This window comes from Anabrus simplex, chromosome 11 (assembly GCF_040414725.1).
Source record: "Anabrus simplex isolate iqAnaSimp1 chromosome 11, ASM4041472v1, whole genome shotgun sequence".
Classification (NCBI taxonomy): Eukaryota; Metazoa; Arthropoda; class Insecta; order Orthoptera; family Tettigoniidae; genus Anabrus; species Anabrus simplex.
In genome coordinates, this window is record NC_090275.1 from 86,439,112 (window position 1) to 86,460,788 (window position 21,677).

A 21,677-nucleotide genomic window follows, 5' to 3' on the forward strand; every position below is an offset into this window, starting at 1 on the left:
GTCTGTCTGTCTGTCTGTCTGTCTGTCTGTCTGTCTGTCTGTCTGTACATATGCGCATCACAAAAAAATGGCTGAAGAGTATTTAATGAAAATTGGATTGTAAAGTGAGGAATGAGTCACTACAATCTAGGTTTAATTTTATTCACACTGAGTGAAATGGTATTTTAGAGAAAGGCCCAAACTTTAATTCTCAAGTATCTATGTTAATAGAGGTCCTATCAATAAATGCTGCACAACTAAGGTGGTATAGAATTAAATTTCTGATCATTTAAGTCTTATACATTTTTACCGTACCACCTATGATAACAGAGATATTCATGAATTTTGATTTTTGTTGCGAAGTCCATATCAGTGCCGAACCACGAGAAAATGGCTGAAGAGAATTTTATGAAAATCAGATTGTAAATTCAGGGCATAAGGCACTACAGTCTAGGCTCTAAATACTGTACTGCCGGGCTGAGTGGCTCAGATGGTTGAGGCGCTGGCCTTCTGACCCCAACTTGGCAGGTTCGATCCTGGCTCATTCCGGTGGTATTTCAATGTGCTCAAATACGTCAGCCTCGTGTCGGTAGATTTACTGGCATGTAAAAGAACTCCTGTGGGACTAAATTCCGGCACCTCGGCGTCTCCGAAGACCGAAAAAGTAGTTAGTGGGACGTAAAGCAAATATTATTATTATTATTATTATTATTATTATTATTATTATTATTATTATTATTATTATTATTATTATTGTTTCATTTCGGCCACCTAAGGACCACGTCATTTCAACTGTTTCCCTTGAGCTTTAATGTTGGTCCAGTATTCCTTCATTCGTATACGGTGTTGCTCCTTTCGCTCTTCCGTCCATGCCTTTCCAGTTTTCATCTACGGCTTTGGTAGGAAACTCTGGTGTTCTTGGAGTTTTTTTTAAGTGGCACACGCTCCTGGATATCTTCAAATGAGATCCCAATCTCCTGCAGATCTTTCTGTACTTCACTGAACCATGCCCCCTTTGCCTTTTTCTGTTGGAGGAAAGTGAAAATGCGGTTGGTTAACCGTGTTGAATTCATTCGGGCCATGTGTCCATAAAAAGTAACCCTCCTTTTTCGCATCACATCAGTTATTTTCTCCACATGCGAGTACAACTCCTGGTTGTGCCGTCTCCTAAACTCGCCGTTGTCTTTGACTGGACCTAAGATTTTTTTCAAAATCTTTCTTTCCTTGGCCTCCAATTTCTCCATCATGCCTTTTTTGTTCATGGCGAGACATTCCGCTGCATATAGAGCCTCTGGCCGGATAACAGTGCAATAGTGTTTGATTTTTGCATTCAGAGATATAGATCTTTTGTTATAGACATTTTTAGTCAGATGGTAAGCCATTTCCATTTTATTCATGTGTGAAGAAAAGGCTTCTTTCTTGGACAAGTTAGGTTCTATCCATTCACCAAGATACTTAAATTCTTCAACTCGCTTGACTTTTCCATGAGTCCCTTCTAGCTCATTTGGCGCCAGTTTGATGTTTGTAATGAATTTTGTTTTCTCAAAGGAGATTTGGAGGCCCGCCTTTGCAGCTTGTGTTTGAAGGTGGTTGATCTGCTTCGTGGCCATATCCAAGGAATCAGCGAAAATCGCGAGATCGTCTACAAATGTTAGACAGTCAATTGAAAGGTTCTTGTTCTTGTGGCCTATTCTGACTCCGCTTTCGACTCCTTCATAACTCCCACGAACCTGCTACGCAGGCGTAGCGGGGGGAGAGGTGATACTCCCACGTGGCGCGTCCCAGGTGGCGGATAGGGGGGTCCTAACCGGCTTGCCGGCGGACTTGAGGGAAATAAAATACCTCTCGCGGACCAAACACACACCCCCTGTGGGTGGGGGAGGCAGACGAATAATACACCCACGGTATCCCCTGCCTGTCATGAGAGGCGACTAAAAGGGGCGACCAAGGGATGATTGCATTCGAACCATGAAACTACATGTGATTAGTACCACCACGCGGAGAACACCAAGGGTCGCTTTTACTTGCGCGTAGTACCACTATATTAGGTACGAAATAGGTTTATGATTAGTAGCACACAGGAGCACCGCGCGGTCGGCTTTTGCAGTACCTGTGATTAGTACCACCATATGAGCAGGACCATGGGATGATAGCTACCATGGTTCTGCCTTGCCTATGATTAGTACCCACTATATGAGGAACACCACGGGATAGGGAGAGGTCCCTGTGGTTATTACTCTTATGTGCTGAACACCATAGGTTTGCGTTGCCTGTAAATGGCGCCGCAAAGTGGGAAAACCTAGGTCTGTATTATACGTCGAATTTCATAACCTCTGAGTAGTACAATAATGTGTGGAATACCGCAAGTCTCTGCTACTTTTGATTAGTACCGCAACAGTACAGATACCATGGTTCTACATTACTAGCAATAAGTATCATTCTGAGGGGCCTTTGACCTGTATTTTGACCCATTTAGACACCAGGCATCCTCGATTCAGGATTGTGCTTTGGAAGAGTTCCCTTGGTCAGTAATACTATTCACTATGATAGTTTTTTGAGTCGTTCCACTGATTGTTTTAAATTCATGTTCATTCATTCATTCTTTCATTCATTCATTCTTCATGACATTTTTTATTTTGGTCAGTGGATGATTTTGAACTTTTACTTTGTCGTTTCATTTCGTACCGTTAGGGGCCGATGACCTCGATGTTAGGCCCCTTTAAACAACAAGCATCATCATCATCAACCTTCATAACTCATTTCTCTGCGCCATTCACGGATCACTTTCTCAAGAACGCAGTTGAACAACAGAGGTGAGAGACCATTTCCTTGCCTAACTCCTGTCCGTATTTCAAAGGCCTCTGAAATCTCTCCTCTAAACTTCACTTTTGAGATGGTGTTGGTGAGAGTCTGTTGGATGATCACTCTTGTTTTACCGTCCAAGCCAAATTCCTTTAAGATCTGAAGTAGGGTAGTTATATCAATTGAATCATAGGCCTTCTTAAAGTCGATGAACGTTACTACAAAAGGCTTGCTCCTTAGTTTAAGATATGAAAGGACAGATTTCAGATTCATAATCTGCTCCACACATGACCGTCCTTTCCTGAAACCTCCTTGGTAATCACCCAGCTCTGGATCTAGCTGTTCTTCTGCCCTGATTTGAAGAGCTTTCGAGAGAATTTTGTAGGTTATAAGTAGGAGGGAGATGCCGCAGTAGTTGTTAACATCCGACTTGTCGCCTTTTTTATGAAGTGGGTGGATTAGGGCAGATGTCCAGTCACTTGGAAGTCTTTCAGTATTCCAGATTTCTTGTACGATGTCCATTAATTTCTCCACTGCATTGTTACTAGCAAACTTCCACAATTCAGCTATTATTGAATCTTCACCCGACGCTTTATTATTCTTCAAGGATTGGATAATCTGCCTGACTTCCTCTTTCGTAGGTGGAGCTGAATCTCGGTGGACTGTTGTTTTATCTTCAAATGTGAATCTGGACATTGGGGCCTCGCAGTTAAGAAGGGATTCGAAGTATTTTGCAAGGATCCGGCAGTTTTCCTTGTCGTTATGGGCTAGGTTTCCATTGGAGTCTCTGAACTGTAGGCTCGGTGGGTCGTATTTCCTCAAGTTGCTTTTAAATGTTTTATAAAAGTCGCGTGTATTGTTCTTCTTGAAATCCTGCTCAATTTGAGCCAGCTGGTGTTCATCAAAAGCACGTTTACCTAACGCTGCGGATGGTTTTTGCTGCACACTTTCTCTGATTCAAGAAGTTTGTCCAGTTGACTTGGTTCTTTAGCGAGTTCCATTTCTGCCAGGTGAGCTGTCTTTGCCTTATCGCTTCATCGCATTCACTGTTCCACCAAGCATGCTTCCTGGACTTAGTAAGCTGAACCGTCTCTTTAGCTGTTTTGACCAGGGCCTCACGCAGTTGTTCCCAGTTTTCTGCATCCACCGATTGTAGTTTCTAAGTGAACTCATGATTAGATCCTAGTTTTTCTCTATCAAATCTTTCAATCCTTTTGGCTCGAACTCTCCTTGTGTTTCTCGGGAGCAGTTTGATTTTTATCTTGGATAGATAGTGATCTGAGTCCAGTTTTGCTTGTCTTAGAACTTTAACATTCTGAATTTCTCTTTGAGCCTTCCGTGCGATCGCGACATGATCAATCTGGAATTCACCAAGGTGGTGATTTGGGGATTTCCAGGTTTTCTGTTTCTTGGGCAGGTGTTTAAAAGCAGTAGACTTCATTACAAGGTTAAATGCCTTACACAGCTCTATTAGCCTTTCTCCATTACGATTTGTTCTGTGGTGAGCAGGATAGTTTCCAACGATGTTTCGGAACTTTCTCTCTTTGCCTACCTGGGCATTGAAATCGCCAAGCACGATTATGGTATGTTTGTCTGGAATCTTGGATAAAATCTCCTCAAGTTCTTCTCAGAATCTATCAGTTTCCTCTGGGTCTCTTTTGTTTGCTTGGTTGATCAGCGCATGAACGTTAACAATAGTATACATTTTGTTTGTGCTTTGAAAGGACAGAGTCTGCTATTCACAGAGGTGAAATTTGTTATTGAGTCCAGAATCATTTTGTTGACTACAAATGCTGTGCCAAGGTGGGGGACAATTGGTATGACACGTTTACCAGGTTTACCCTTGAAGATCCTGTAACTTTCAGATTCAAAGGCCTGCTCATCTGTAAATCTCGTTTTCTGAATTGCTGCAATCAAAATTTGCTGTTCTGATAGGATATCTGTGAGCTGTTTCAGTTTTCCTACCTTCTGGAGAGAATTGGCATTAAAGGTAGCAAAGAAATTCTTGGCTCTATGTTTGATCTTTCGTGGAGTCTCCGATACCTCCGAGCATGTCGGTGCAGGCTCCCCAGAATCCGAAGGCCCGCTAACGTCGTACAAGACGACGGTGGATTGGTTACCACCTGGGGTAGTAGCTTTACCTGAAATTTCCTCCATGCTTTTTTCACAGTTGAAAAACTGTAGACTGGGGTCGGTGATATTTCGCACCGACCAAGGTACTACCAAGGTTGGGAGTCTTGGAGCCCCCAGCACTGATCGGTTCACCGACCCAGTTTCCTGCTGGGATTCGTTACCCAACCTTTCACTGGGTTACTCGGCTTAACAGGGGCACCTCTTGTAGGTTACATGCTGGAGTTGGAGTGAAAGAGGCTAGTTGGATTCTCTTGCTGAATCCAATAGTTTATTGTTGCAGATGGTTGCAACGACGTATTTCACTCCCATTTGCCAGGGCCGTGAAGACCCCTCCTAGGTTGGCTCCTAGGACCCTATTATTATTATTATTATTATTATTATTATTATTATTATTATTATTATTATTATTATTATTATTATTATTCATGTTTGTGGGTTACTGTAGTCACGTCCTAGTTCGTGAACCATGGGCAACGGCTGAGTGGCTTAGTAAGTGGTCCTGAAAGTCGGGATACCACTTGCTATGGAAAGGGAGTGGGCATCTCGGACATATTCTGAGTTGTGGCCTTCCTTATGCTCAGGCGGCTAGGACTATACAATTCACCGGTGGTCCATAACCCGTTAGAGGAGAGATCCTCACTTGGACTATGTGCAAGTAGGGCAGCATCCTGCTTCATGAATTTACTGAGCTCAGAACACTTTAAGCAAGCCTCGGACCTATGGGAGTAATGGAGTCCCACTCCCATTTGACAGGCGAGGGACTCCTTGGAAACAACTTGGCGAACGAAATGGAATTCGATGGGGAGTTATCAACATTAATGGGGCTTATGGAAGAAAGAAGATAGAACTGGCTGAGTCAGCAAAGAGGATTCATTTGGATGTGCTAGGAGTAAGTGATATTCGGGTAAGAGGAGATAATGAGGAAGAGATAGGAGATTATAAAGTGTACTTGATGGGTGTTAGAAAGGGAAGGGCAGAGTCTGGGGTAGGGCTCTTTATCAGGAATACCATTGTACGCAACATAGTTTCTGTTAGGCACGTAAATGACAGAATGATGTGGGTAGATTTGTCAGTGGGAGGAATTAGGACAAGAATTGTGTCCGTGTATTCACCATGTGAGGGTGCAGATGAGGATGAAGTTGACAAGTTTTATGAAGCATTGAGTGACATCGTGGTCAGGGTCAACAGCAAGGATAGAATACTGCAAATGGGCGATTTCAATGCGAGAGTTGGGAATAGAACTGAAGGATACGAAAGGGTGATTGGTAAATGTGGGGAAGATATGGAAGCTAATGGGAATGGGAAGCATTTGCTGGACTTCTGTGCTAGTATGGGTTTAGCTGTTACGAATACATTCTTCAAGCATAAGGCTATTCACCGCTACACATGGGAGGCTAGGGGTACCAGATCCATAATAGACTATATCTTAACAGACTTTGAATTCAGGAAATCTGTTAGGAATGTACGAGTTTTTCATGGATTTTTCGATGATACAGACCACTATCTGATCTGTAGTGAACTAAGTATCTCTAGGCCTAGGGTACAGAAAGTGAAATCTGTCTGCAAACGAATAAGGGTAGAAAATCTCCAAGACGAGGAAATTAGACAGAAATACATTGATATGATTAGTGAGAAGTTTCAAACAGTGGACAGTAAGCAGGTTCAGGATATAGAAATTGAATGGGTGGCATACAGGGATGCTGTAGTAGCAACAGCAAGGGAGTGCCTAGGAACAACTGTGTGCAAAGATGGGAAAAGGCGAACATCTTGGTGGAATGATGAAGTGAGAGCAGCCTGTAAACGTAAAAAGAAGGCTTATCAGTAATGGCTCCGAATAAGGACTGAGGCAGACAGGGATTTGTACATAGATGAAAGAAACAGAGCGAAACAAATAGTTGCTGAATCCAAAAAGAAGTCATGGGAAGATTTTGGTAATAACCTGGAAAGGCTAGGTCAAGCAGCAGGGAAACCTTTCTGGACAGTAATAAAGAATCTTAGGAAGGGAGGGAAAAAGGAAATGAACAGTGTTTTGAGTAATTCAGGTGAACTCATAATAGATCCCAGGGAATCACTGGAGAGGTGGAGGGAATATTTTGAACATCTTCTCAATGTAAAAGGAAATCATCATGGTGGTGTTGCAAACAGCCAAGCTCATGGGGAGGAGGAAAATGATGTTGGTGAAATTATGCTTGAGGAAGTGGAAAGGATGGTAAATAAACTCCATTGTCATAAGGCAGCAGGAATAGATGAAATTAGACCTGAAATGGTGAAGTATAGTGGGAAGGCAGGGATGAAATGGCTGCATAGAGTAGTAAAATTAGCGTGGAGTGTTGGTCAGGTACCTTCAGATTGGACAAAAGCAGTAATTGCACCTATCTATAAGCAAGCGAACAGGAAGGATTGCAACAACTATCGAGGTATCTCATTGATTAGTATACCAGGCAAAGTATTCACTGACATCTTGGAAGGGAGGGTGCGATCAGTCGTTGAGAGGAAGTTGGATGAAAACCAGTGCGGTTTCAGACCACAGAGAGGCTGTCAGGATCAGATTTTCAGTATGCGCCAGGTAATTGAAAAATGCTACGAGAGGAATAGGCAGTTGTGTTTATGTTTCGTAGATCTAGAGAAAGCATATGACAGGGTACCGAGGGAAAAGATGTTCGCCATACTGGGGGACTATGGAATTAAAGGTAGATTATTAAAATCAATCAAAGGCACTTATGTTGACAATTGGGCTTCAGTGAGAATTGATGGTAGAATGAGTTCTTGGTTCAGGGTACTTACAGGAGTTAGACAAGGCTGTAATCTTTCACCTTTGCTGTTCGTAGTTTACATGGATCATCTGCTGAAAGGTATAAAATGGCAGGGAGGGATTCAGTTAGGTGGAAATGTAGTAAGCAGTTTGGCCTATGCTGACGACTTGGTCTTAATGGCAGACTGTGCCGAAAGCCTGCAGTCTAATATCTTGGAACTTGAAAATAGGTGCAATGAGTATGGTATGAAAATTAGCCTCTCGAAGACTAAATTGATGTCAGTAGGTAAGAAATTCAACAGAATTGAATGTCAGATTGGTGATACAAAGCTAGAACAGGTCGATAATTTCAAGTATTTAGGTTGTGTGTTCTCCCAGGATGGTAATATAGTAAGTGAGATTGAATCAAGGTGTAGTAAAGCTAATGCAGTGAGCTCACAGTTGCGATCAGCAGTATTCTGTAAGAAGGAAGTCAGCTCCCAGATGAAACTATCTTTTCATTGGTCTGTTTTCAGACCAACTTTTCTTTACAGGAGCGAAAGCTGGGTGACTCAGGATATCTTATTCATAAGTTAGAAGTAACAGATATGAAAGTAGCGAGAATGATTGCTGGTACAAACAGGTGGGAACAATGGCTAGAGGGTACTCGGAATGAGGAGATAAAGGCTAATTTAGGAATGAACTCGATGGATGAAGCTGTACGCATAAACCGGCTTCGGTGGTGGGGTCATGTGAGGCGAATGGAGGAGGATAGGTTACCTAGGAGCATAATGAACTCTGTTATGGAGGGTAAGAGAAGTAGAGGGAGACCAAGATGACGATGGTTAGACTCGGTTTCTAACGATTTAAAGATAAGAGGACCGGGCGAGTTGGCCGTGCGTGTAGAGGCGCGCGGCTGTGAGCTTGCATCCGGGAGATAGTAGGTTCGAATCCCACTATCGGCAGCCCTGAAGATGGTTTTCCGTGGTTTCCCATTTTCACACCAGGCAAATGCTGGGGCTGTACCTTAATTAAGGCCACGGCCGCTTCCTTCCAACTCCTAGGCCTTTCCTATCCCATAGTCGCCATAAGACCTATCTGTGTCGGTGCGATGTAAAGCCCGTAGCAAAAAAAAAAAAAAAAGATAAGAGGTATAGTACTAAATGAGGCCACAACACTAGTTGCAAATCGAGGATTGTGGCGACGTTTAATAAATTCTCAGAGGCTTGCAGACTGAATGTTGAAAGGCATAACAGTCTATAATGATAATGTATGTATGTATGTTGTTATTATTATTATGATTATTATTATTATTATTATTATTATTATTATTATTATTATTATTATTATTATTATTATTATTATTATTAAATACTGTACTTTTATTCTTGTTGGATGAAATGGTAGTTTAGGACAAGGTGCCTAAAATTTAATTTTTTAATACCTACGTAATTGGTTCTGTCAATAAGTACTGCGTAACGAAAGTTATAGAGAATACAATTTCGATTATTTATGTCTTATACAGTTTTACTGTGCCAACTAAGATAACAGAATTTATGAATTTAGACTTTTGTTTCTTAGTCCGTATCAGCGCCGAGCATTGTTAATATTGAAATATTGTTCAGTCGTGTTAATTTGCGATGGTTTTTGTCATGATTGTCTTAAGGTGTAAAACTGCAAAGTCATTGGTGCATATCGACAGGGAAAATTGTGAAGATGATTATAAAAAATGAGAAAAAATTGTGAAGATAAGACAAGAGGGGCCATGAAAGAAAGAAGGACTCCCTTTACTTTATATGTCCTAATATCAAAGAGTCAGAAGAAAACTAAATGTGAATTCCTACAACATGGGGAGCTCATAAAACTGATAGCAATAACATTACATTGACCATTGTTGTGACGTGATTTGTCTCTTATGCTGCCAGTCATCTCCAATAGATGGAAATACTGCTGTGTCCTGAGTAAAACAGCGTACTGAATATTGGCGGAAAGTAACTGAGGAGTTAGATAACTCTGCACATGCTATATGATTGCCCTGTCAATGGCAGGTACTACAGCTAGTAAACTTTATATAATTGGCCCACCTTAGGCAATACAAGTGTGTCTTAAAGGAAAAATTTAAGAAAATTCACACAGTTGGTACATGTTCCAGCCCCATTAACAATTTTATGTCATCCTTACTTGACTTCATGCTTCTATACTGTCATTTCCACCCCCTAGTCCACCTCGTTTCCCTGAGTTTACCTCTCTTTAACTCATAACAAACTTATATGTCACATCATCATTGTCTTTATCATCATCATTTTCAACTCCAATTTCCTGTGTGTGGTATACAGGCGTTCACCACTTCTTCCTATCTTCATACATTCTTGGATATCTTCTCATGTGAATCCTTTTCCTCCACCTGCAGTTTCATTGTCTCTATCTAGCATAAGCTCATTGAAGGCTAAGAAGAAACTGATGTAAAATAATTGGGATTGATGAATTCTAATACAAACTTCCCACATTAAAGCTTCTGTTCTACCAGGAGAGGCAGCAAAAAGTTAGTTCACTATCCAGGGGACATTGGGGGAAACAGATCGTCTGCAATCCATTTCTAGACTCACCGATAAGCTGGAGCAGAATGGACAGTCGTTCAATGTCATAACCATTAATTAGTTAAGAATTAATAATAAACGAAGTTGAGAATTAATGTAGATTTTACTAATCGTCAAAGCAGCTGTTGAAAATGATGTCCATCATTCTTGATACAAATGTTGCACCGATGTAAAAAAATTCCAGAACACTCGTATTTTCACCTCTGAAATTTTGCGTCTGATTTCATTTTTCAGGATATGTGGATTGTTCTTATACAGTTTCTGTTTTAAAATTCCCCACAAATAAAGAACATGACGAGGCACATACACAATAATAATAATAATGAAAATAATAATAAAACCAAACAATAATAATAATAATAATAATAAAATAAACATTGGGAAATAGAAACATATCAGCGATGTAGTGGAGGTTTCATATCTAAGCTTGGAAATAGGACTGTTGACTTATAAACATAACTTATAGACCTAATAAACAACAACTAAGGAAGGATTGTGGAACATGAAGGAGCCCTATTGAGGTCCATGCAAAAGTATGCCGTTATGGGGAAGAAAAGGTTCACGAGAATCACCCTCTAGCTCAACTATATTAAAATTAACAAAATACAAATCTACTAAATCAAAATAAAGACATAATCAAGATACTTGAGTAAATTTGTAAAATACAAGGTTTAACATAGTAAGATTGTACAGAATTACAATATATTAGCAATAGCAAAATGCAGGTGACTGTCTGTCGAAAACACAGTCATTCCAAAAATTGAAATTAGTGACAATGGGAATCTAGGGCAAACTCCGACACATTGAATTTAAAACATTGAAAGTTACATTAAAAGAGAAAATACTGAAACAGTAGAATTAATTTAAATGAAAGAAAATACAAAAGAATTAGAAAATTAGCACTTACCGTGAGAAACTGGAGACCCAAGGCGGGATGGACGCAAGACACGTCCGCCCACTGCAGTGATCCGAATTCAATGACCCTGACAATACGCACCACACATGCAAAGCCGGCAGAAGGCCGGAAATAGACCGATCACAAATAACCAATAGGACACCGAATTTCTCTAGATTCCCGTTTTTCACCAATCAGAAAGGTCGTTATACTGACCAATCCAATTGCATAACCAATTTCACAAGTTCTCGAACATTTCTATTGCAACACAAAAATTTTCGTCAATGGTAACCACACGTGCGGTATAGGCTGCCTCGAAAATAAAGCCCTTTTAAATTTTTCAAACACGTTACAAAATTACAATTCTTGAAGTACAGAATATAAAATGATAATACCATTTAGTTCTTCTTCACACAATAATTAAAGAAAATAACTTCCAATAAATTCTTCAAGTTACATTAAAACAAATTTCTTCCTTAAGTCCAGAATGTTTTTTTCTTCACACTTCTTGAAATTAATTCAACTGATACACCACTAATACAACACAACTAAATTAAATTTAAATACAAGGTCACTTAACAGCTTAACACTGTAAATGTTCATTTACAGTTCCAAAAATTATTCTTGAGGTTCCCTAAATTGCATAAAAGAAATATTACAATAATATTCAAAACACATTTAAATTAACATTTTCTTCTAGTTACATTAAAATAATTCCTGCAGAGTCCATAGTTCATATTTCTTCATTTTCCACAATACTAATTTTTTTAAAGACAAAAATGAAATTCTGCTGTCCTTTCTTGATGACACACAGGTGACAAAATTCCCCACAAACAAAGAACACAGGCATTTAACATGGAAAAAATGTAGAGATTTGCAAATGTTTCTGCCACATGATTTCTTCTTGAGGAAGTTTAGCTAACACAAATAACGTTCAACAAGTGTCGGAATGCAACACTTATAACTTGCACTCAACAAGAACTCCATTCGTAAGCAAAACATTAATTGCATATGCTTACCACTAACCATGTTTCCTGCGCTGCCTGACTGCACACTTTATCACCACCACTTGGGAATAAAGCAAGCATCTCCCTAGTCCACCTGCATGGGTGCATCGGCTAAAGTACCGGTCACTTTTTGCTGCCTCCTGCTAGGTTATATTAGTGATTGATTACTGCACATTTCTTCTGAATTACTAAATGAGAAAGCAAAGAGTGAACAATATACTGAAAAGGAAATTTTTGATTAACTTTTTATGACAATTTTGTAATGTGGTATCAAAGCGAATGTGACTGGATCATTGCCTGGTAAAGTGACAGGTATCACTAAAAGCTTTCATTGGAATTGGTAAAATGACATGTTAAATTCCTGTCTTTCAGGAGGTTTGGGTGGATTTGGACTGGAGCTTGCAGACTGGCTGGTATGTCGAGGAGCAAAAAACCTTGTGCTAACCTCACGAAAGGGCATTGTAAATGGATATCAAAGTTCTCGTGTCTGCCTCTGGAAGAAGTATGGAGTCAACATTGTTATCTCCAAACAAGACATATCTACTTATGATGGTGTCAAGCAATTGATAAGTGAGGCTAATAAACTGGCCCCTGTTGGAGGAATCTTCAACTTAGCTGTGGTGAGTAGATTATCTTCCTGCTAGTCAGTACAGAAAGGAACTAAGTTTGTACTACACTTCTCTTGATTTCTCACAAATTCTTCTACATCATCATCATCATCATCATCATCATCACCATCATCAGTTCTTTGCTCCAGTAAATTGGATGAAGGTGTTTATGAGCCTCCTTCATTTTGTCCTGTCCATCCACGGCTGCTGTCCTACTTTTGGCTGCCAATTTACTTCACCTTTCGTAAGGTCTTTGAACATTTGTTCTTCCTCGCCATCACAAGGCCTCTCTCTGTGCCTCTTACCAGGAACAATCCTTTTATAGTATGTTCTTATGTTCTTGGGGTCCTATTTGTAGCCATTCTTTTCATAGGACCGTACCATCATAATCTGTTTAATTCTAAGGTTTCCAACAGATTCTTGTCCAATCCAAGTTTTTATCAGACATTCTCATTCCTAGTTTTATCTCTCCTTGTCTTTTGAAGACAAGGATGGAGGAACTTCATTTCATTGGCCTGTAAGCCACGTTTCACAGGTCCAATCAAATGGAAAAATGCCACGGGTGGTTGTTAGGTCCACCCTGTCAATGTTTATTATAAACTCGTTAGTTTACACAATTATTATTCCTACATGTTTCGAGAGATGGCCACTCTCTTCATCAGCAAATTTGACACCATAAACCAAAATTACTCATATTTTAAGTGTCATTCATAATTATCTCAAAAATCTCATCACCAAGGAAAATATAAAACTGGGCGAGTTGGCTGTGCGGTCAGAGGCGCGCGGCTGTGAGTTTGCATCTGGGAGATAGTGGGTTCGATTCCCACTGTCGGCAGTCCTGAAGATGGTTATCCATGGTTTCCCATTTTCACACCAGGCTGTACCTTAATTAAGCCCATGGCCACTTCCTTCCAACTCCTAGGCCTTTCCTATCCCATCATCGCCATAAGACCTACCTGTGTTGGTGCGACGTAAAGCCACTAGCAAAAAAAAAAAAAAAAAAACAGAAAGAAAATATAAAAATACTCCAATGGGTCAGTATCTCGATCAAAATATGATGGTTATATAGTCCCCTGCTAAATATTATATATTGGAATCCAAGTTGATGGGCCAGATCAAAATTACTCACGTCAGTCCAGGCAGCGTTGGGTGTACTTGCACTGTATCTGTAGGATCACTTGTGCCACCCTTGCATTCACTGCTGCTGATGGCAGAAATCTCGGAAGATTGACCGTTACTGTCACTAAATGACAATTGTGACACTTCGCTGACACTTCCATTAACTATTTCATCACTTGTGAATAGTTTTCTTTTAACTGATTTGTCAAAAATGCAGGGGAAAAATGGAAAATGTGAACCACAATATTCTGCAATCGCACATGGTCAACAAACTCAGCTGATAACTCGCACAAATATGTGCCTAATATAATCGTAACTCCACCATCCAGTTTTAAAATGTTTGGAAGTGCAGCTTATGTCATCTGTTGACTATTCATGAGACTATTTGAGCTCAATGAGCTGGTAACATTTCAAAGTATTGTGCAAGCCCATATATGGGATTCTGCCCACGAGGATACGGACAGGTAATCCATATATGGGTTTTCACCCAAGTAAGGTTAATGAAATGCTCTCCTTACATTGACTGAAAGAGAGTTTATAACTTAAAAGTATAGCTGAGAACTTCATATTCTAGAAACATTTCTCAAAATGTTAACCAAAATCACCTAAATTTTAACACAAATTTGAGGGTGTTTTGAGGATCAGAAAAAATAAGCACTGCAGGGAAAAACTCTGATTTAGTAAAATAGGGTGATAGGAGGTGTATTCATTTCATTTTTGCTGCCCCATATATTGTCATTGAATTCAAAACATATTCACAGCTACAACATTATCACTCCAAATGACAAATAATAAACAAACTCCTAGCAAATGTAGAGTATATGATAATTTTGTGTTTAAAATCCAACATTACCAGTTTCGAGCTTTTGAAGCATTTCTGTTGCATTTGCATAGCTGACTACATGTTGTTTATTTTTGTAGCAAAACAAAATGTGCACTCAACTTCTCCTCCCCTCATTGCCAAAGATTCTGAACCAGATGTCAGTATTGGATCATATACAGGGTGTACCAAAACTTGACGGCAAAAATTTAGGAATGGATTCCTTACATAGAGAGAAGAAAAAAGGATTATAACAACATGGGTCTGGAAATGTATACTTATAGATTTATTCAAAATTTTGTACATTTACACCGTACGTCTGTAACGGTAGCTGAAACACTTTGAGCATGTCATCATCATCAATGTCCCACTCCAGTCGCCCGAGTGTAGTTAACAAGCCTCCTCCACGCCTTTCTGTCCTTCCACTTTTCCTGCTCCATTACTTTCACCACATCCAATCCAGCTTCTCGAATGTCCTTCCAAATCTGATTCATCCACCTTCTTCTCGGTCTTCCAACTGGTCTTTTTCCCTTAACTTCTCTTTCTAATTCCCTTCTTGCTACCTGTTCCTTTCCCATTCTTTTTACATATGCGAACCATCTCGATCTTGCTTTCTGTATGTTCTGTACTAATGGTTCTACTGTATATTTCGCTCTTTTCTGATTTTAATATATTGGATTCTATCTCTTCTTGTCTTTTTAACTGATGTTCTTAAAAATTTCATTTTTACTGCTTAGATCTTGCTATCTTGTCTCTTATTAGTTACCAGCGTTTCTAGTTCGTATGTAACAATTGGTATGAAATACTGTTTATATAATGTTAATTTTGTTCTCTTGGATAATTTGTCATCCCATAAAAGCACTCTGACTTTATGATAAAATTTTAACCTTTACTTAGTCTGTTATTCATTTCAGGGTTGATTTCATTACTTCCATTAATAATGCTACCCAGATATGTGACCTGTTGTACGTTCTCTAACCGTTGTCTGTCTACATTCACTTAGCTTCTCTTTTTCTCTTTTCCACAGTGTATGACAACGGTTTTTTTTTAAAACTTATTACCATTCCAAACTACTTCAGATTTTCATTCCAAATGTCCAGTCTCCTTTGTACTTCCTTTTCTCCCTTTCCCCAAATCACCACATCATCTGCAAATACCAAAGCATTCACTTCATCACTACTGATACTCTGTTTTACACGTTTTATGATTTCATCCATCAAGATAAAAAACAATAATGGCGACAGTGCTCTTCCTTCCTTTGTATTTCAGAGTTAATTACAGTAGAAGTCCTTTATAGTGAGAATTCACAACAGCGAAAAGTTTACTCGCTATAGCAGATTGTCATTATATCCGATTTTTTGTAAAAGTTGGGAAAACCCCCATACTCATTAAAATCAGCATGAAATGGCAATCATTTTGTTCAAAACTTGCGTTTTTGCGGATAATATCCACACTACGGCTTACTTGTTTATTTTTCAAAATCCAATACTACATGAAAGTGTATGTTTAATTTCATTCTGAAAAATTATATTACTGTATTTCTCCGAATCCAAGACGACCCCCACTTTTTCCTTCAAAAGATTTAAATCAGGCTTAAAAATGCTTTGTTAAATCATATGAATGCCTTTCTTATACAGTACGCATTTTTAGACTATTTGTAGATGCGGAACATTGCTTTAGTAATTTTTTTTTTGGCGGTACAATTATTCTTAATTTCAGCAGGTTTGATAACCATTAACTTAAAATTGGCATCATAATATCGAAGAGAACCCATTGAATATTTGCCGGCAATACCTATTTCACGCGTCTCTACAATACGACGATCCATCATGAAAATAGTTCTGCTTACTATAAAACTGTTACTTTCACTCAGCATCAGATATAATTGGCTGCTGCTACTCGCATGTCTCGCTTGCTGGGTTTGACCAACTTCAGCAGCTAGCGATGTATAGGCCTAATCGTAGACTTTGAAGGTCAACGAAGAAGTTTATTGCACCGTGGTATCGCAATTCTTCCCTTGCATTTTTTTGTGCACATACCTCATAATCTCATCTTCGACTTCTTTAAAGCATCTTTGTTGTGGGCCACTGAATGCATTTTTTGTACAGTACGCATTTTTAAACTATCTTTGTCTTCACGATAACGCCGAATATTGGCTTTAGTTAGGCCTATGCCGTATTTTCTTGCAGCTGCATAATTATTGTTATACATTCTGGATGTTTATTAGCCACGAACTTAAAATTGGCATAATAACATTGACAAGAACCCGTTGAAAATTTGTCGGCAATACCTGTTCCACATATCTGTACAATACGACGATCCATCAAGAAAATATTTCTGCTGCTATAAAACTTAATTTTACTAAGCGTCAGGTACAGTAGACACATTATAACTCTGCTACTGAGTAACCGTGGCCTTGCATGTATTGATGCCATTCTAGAGATTTGAGAAACATTTTTGTAGAGGATAATTGTCATTCTCTCTTCACTATTTCCCGAGATTCAGTGATGTTACACATAGGCACTGTACAACCGGTTGCCGTGTCTAGCGATATATATGATAAAGAGGCAGTAGTTTTTTGTCAACAAGTCTTGTATGCGCGCGGGCATGCGCGCGGGGGTGAAATGAGAAAGTGTGGTTACTGTGGTAGTTGCCAGTGGTATTCATCACTGTCAGGCCGCGAATGCAAAACAACCCTTGATTTTTCATATGAGCTTCTGAGAAAAAAGAAGTCTTGGATTTAGAGAAACACGGTATTACTCCAGAGGCTTCTGTGGCAAACATTTCAGTTTTCTTCTTTGTGACGTGAGTAGTTAAAATAAATCAACATAAACTCACTGTGACGTGCGTAGGTTGGAAACAAATTAGCATAGACACAGTAACGCTGTAACGTGTGGCACCAATTAAGTATAATTAAATATAATGGCACAACGACCAACTGGGGGACAATCACAACTCAAGTAGAAGTAAAGAACGCAGTGCACAGAGATCATTCAAGCCCCAGATAACACACACTCTGCGATCATGCTGACACCCTCAGAAAAATCAAACAATAAATAATCTCAGAGAGTCACCACACAGAAGCAGTAAATGGAATAAGTTAATACAAATAGAAGGCAAGACAACTTACCTCAAAGGTGTAAATGTGGAAGGTGCCTTTATAGTGGATCATTGCAATCATGATCTTATTTATAAAAATTATCATAGTAAACCTTAGATATTAGTGCACGACCTTTATCATGAAAGGATAAGCCTTAGATTTTTAGAAATAGTTGAATTTAATAACAACGTAATATGAACATTACACCAAGTTAATAAATCAGAGGATTAATCAAGGGTTGATTTGAAATTAACAGTCCAAGAAAGATGGAGCAAGTAGTTAATCATTAAAATAAATTTGTGAGCATAAATGGAGAGAAACGAATCCAATCCTTAGTACGGTGTTAATAATAATTCATATGGTAACTCCCCAATACAAGGTGCAGAACAGGGTCAACACCAAAACAATTAACATGAAGAACAAAATCAATAGGATAAAACATGAGGGCAACCTTAGATAAAATACCCCACCTAGGAAGTAGCAGAAATGCTCTGAACAGTAAGTGGAGCTAGGTACTCCAAGGTCAAGTAACAGAGAAATTGCTCCAGAATTCAAAACCTTTCTAATTAAATCCCAGGAGCATAATTAAAGGATAACACCACAAATCCAGTGAAGTGGTGAAGTAAGGTATAATCCACAAACATCTTAAGAGCACTCCAAGTCAAGCAGAAGTAACTGCTAAATTCAATAATTTAGAAATTAAATCGCAGGGGAATAGATCATGAATTACGCCACAAATCCAGTGAAGTGGTGAAATAAGGTAAATCAGTAAATATCATCATCAACTCTTTTTCAAGTCAAGCAGAAATAACTGCTTAATTCAACAATTTAGGAATTAAATTGCAGGGGAATAGATCATGAATGACAACACAAATCCAGTGAAGTGAAATAAGGTAAATCAGTAAATATCATCATCAACTCTTTAAGAGCATTTCAAGTCAAGCAGAAGTAACTGCTTAATTCAATAATTCACGAATTAAATCATAGGGGAATAAAACCAGATCACACAATAAATAATCAGATAACGTGGTGAAATTAAGGTAATATCAGTAATAATCACCACCAAATTCGCAAGACAAGCTCAAGTCAACCAATTCCCAATGTTTTCCCAATCTAATTTTAATACAACTCAATAGTCATCTCTCAAAAACAAAATATGGGACAATAAAAGTCACCAAGACGACGACCAAATTAAAATTTAATGTCAGACAGTCAAGGTGTGACAAAACATCTTTGAATGGATTGGTTTTCATTTTTCTCAGCTCCTTTTAAAACAATTAATCAACAATTTACCATCACAGGGTAAATTATGATAAAATGTTAACCTGCAGAACAGTTAGGCATATTTAAGTTATTGCCAAGGTTTAAAATAGAATTTAAGAAAACAGTCTTAACATCCAGATTAAGATGATATTACACACCTTATCTGACACATTAGGTAGAATTAGGTACATTATAATAAAAGCAGACGTTGAAAAAAATTCAACGGACACAGAATTTCTACATTAAAAATCAAGTTTGATACCCCATAATGGAAGGTCTGAATTAACATTGCTGACCATGAGAAAAATTAAAATCAGGAACCAGAAGAAAATGGGTTTTAGGAAAGGGGTCAGTAATGAACTAATGATTAAATCAGTTCCCAGTACTAACGAAAATGCCAGGTCAGAAGGAGAATCCAGATCGGAGATATAATAGCACAAGTGCAAATTTACATTATCAAATACAACCAAAAGTAGAAGTAAATAAAAGAAACTAAACTTACAAAGTTTCCCATACAAAAGGGATGAGAAGCAGGGTAAACTGTGGAAAAATATAACAGCCTACATGGCACGTCTGCTACAAAGACAGGAGTAAAAGTGACAAGATGGCTACCCCAACACAGGTCAAGCCCAACCAGCCTTTCCATTAGTAATAGGAAGCGAGGGGAGGGGGGGAAAGATACACAGTTGAGTGCAGCATAATACAGAACTACATAGACAATGATCTGTATAGCTCTGCTAACATCTTAAGGAGGAAGTGGTTTAAGGAAATACTAACTTAACGAATCATCCTTACATCTTCAAACAGCGTCACCTAACCTAACCGTGTATGTATCATGAAAACATATTTCAAACGCATGTAGAGAAATGATAACCTCCTCGCTAAAAATTTGCATGAGAATAGCCTTTCCGAAATTTAACTAGATGCAAGAAAATATCAACTATCCTCTGAAATCAGTGATGTACTCTGCCATATCTTGAGGTGCATCACATTCTTACTTAATCTCAGTATCTAACATTTAAATTAAGAGATTGTTTACTTCAGCCTTTATTCTTAATGAGTTAACAGCTGCTATCAGCCACGTTATTTACAGATTTATTATGAAAACGTGTTATCCTCTTTCATTTCGAATTTTCTTTAGAGGATAGCAGTCGATGCGTATTGCTAGTCGACTCCAACATCGCCTTCGAATGTTGACGAGAGAGCTTACCTATGCACATAGCGAGAAAACTATACTGTACCGAAGATGATCAATCGCATTTTGTGGCAAACGCTTCAGTTTTCTTATTCAAACAGCATCACCTATCCTAACTTACTGTAACTGTACTTTACAGTACGTATGATGAAAACATACTTCAAGCACCAGTAGAGAAATTATAACCTTCTCGCTATAAATAATAATTTAGCTGACGCGAGAAAATATAAGCTAACGCCTGTAATCAATGACGCACTCTGCCATATCTTGAGGTGCATCTCATTCTTACTTAATTGCAATATTTAGCATTAAAATTAAGAGATCGTTTACTCAGCCTTTATCTTTAACGAATTAACAATTGTTATCGGACACATTATTTATGCATTTATTACAAAAACATGTTCTCCTCTTTCATTTTAATTAATCTTTACAGAACAGCAGTCGACGATAAGATACCTATTAGGTTCAACCTTTTCAATACTAATTACATGCTGATGTTACAAATACCTTTTATTCAACTTGGGGACCAGTTTCGACATATATAATGTCATCATCAGATTTTTAATGAACATATTTCAATATGTATCCACAATAGTTTTGATTATTTTGTCTTTGCTTATATATTTGTGATTCATTTTATGGCTGATGATGACATTATATATGTCGAAACCGGTCCCCAATTTGAATAAAAAGTATTTGTAACATCAACACATAATTAGTATTGAAAAGGTTGAACCTAATAGATATCTTATCATTGATCTCAGTTCAATACGGAAACATAAATGAAGTTTATATCTTTGGAACAGCAGTCGACAGGTCGACTCAGACATTGCCTTCGAATGTCGACGAGAGAGCTCGCTAGTGGACATAGTGAGAAAACGATACCGAAGATGATCAATCACATGCAGTATAATGATTGGGTGCATAAATATCGGTAACAGAAAAATTTGTGTGCACTTTATTGCTCGTAATAACGGATGCATCAGTGACAGGATTTTGGCTGTAACTGAAGGATAATACACAGTTTAATGTAGGAATTTGGAAGGGATGGACAAAAACTGTCGTTATAACGGAGTTCTCATTATATACCATACTCGCTATAGCAGACTTCTACTGTAATTATTTTGTTACATTCATTTTCCGTCGGCATTCCCATACATGTTTTCTCTTAGCTGTATCATAAGCTTTCTCCAACTCCAAAAATATGAAGATGATTTCCTTGTTCCCATCCAGATGTTTTTCCATTATAGTTCACACTGCAAATATTAAGTCTGTTGTTGATCTATTTGGTCTAAAGCCATATTGTTCTTCCTCTAACTGTGTTTCTATTATGTGCCTCAGTCTTTTGTCTATGACTTTATCCATTATTTTTAGCCCAATTGATAATAGGGTTATACTTCTATAATTTTCACATTTCTTCCTATTTCC

At 38.5% G+C, this 21,677-nt stretch overlaps 1 protein-coding gene across 2 annotated transcripts in view; it reads left to right on the forward strand.

Moving 5' to 3' along the window:
- The window catches only part of LOC136883437 (fatty acid synthase), an 844,467-nt gene that overhangs the window by 694,655 nt on the left and 128,135 nt on the right, over positions 1 to 21,677 (forward strand). For both annotated transcript variants that reach the window (XM_068229660.1, XM_068229661.1), the window contains one exon: positions 12,517 to 12,764. In XM_068229660.1, the coding sequence (XP_068085761.1) occupies positions 12,517 to 12,764 (248 nt within the window). The remainder of the gene's footprint in view (positions 1 to 12,516; positions 12,765 to 21,677) is intronic.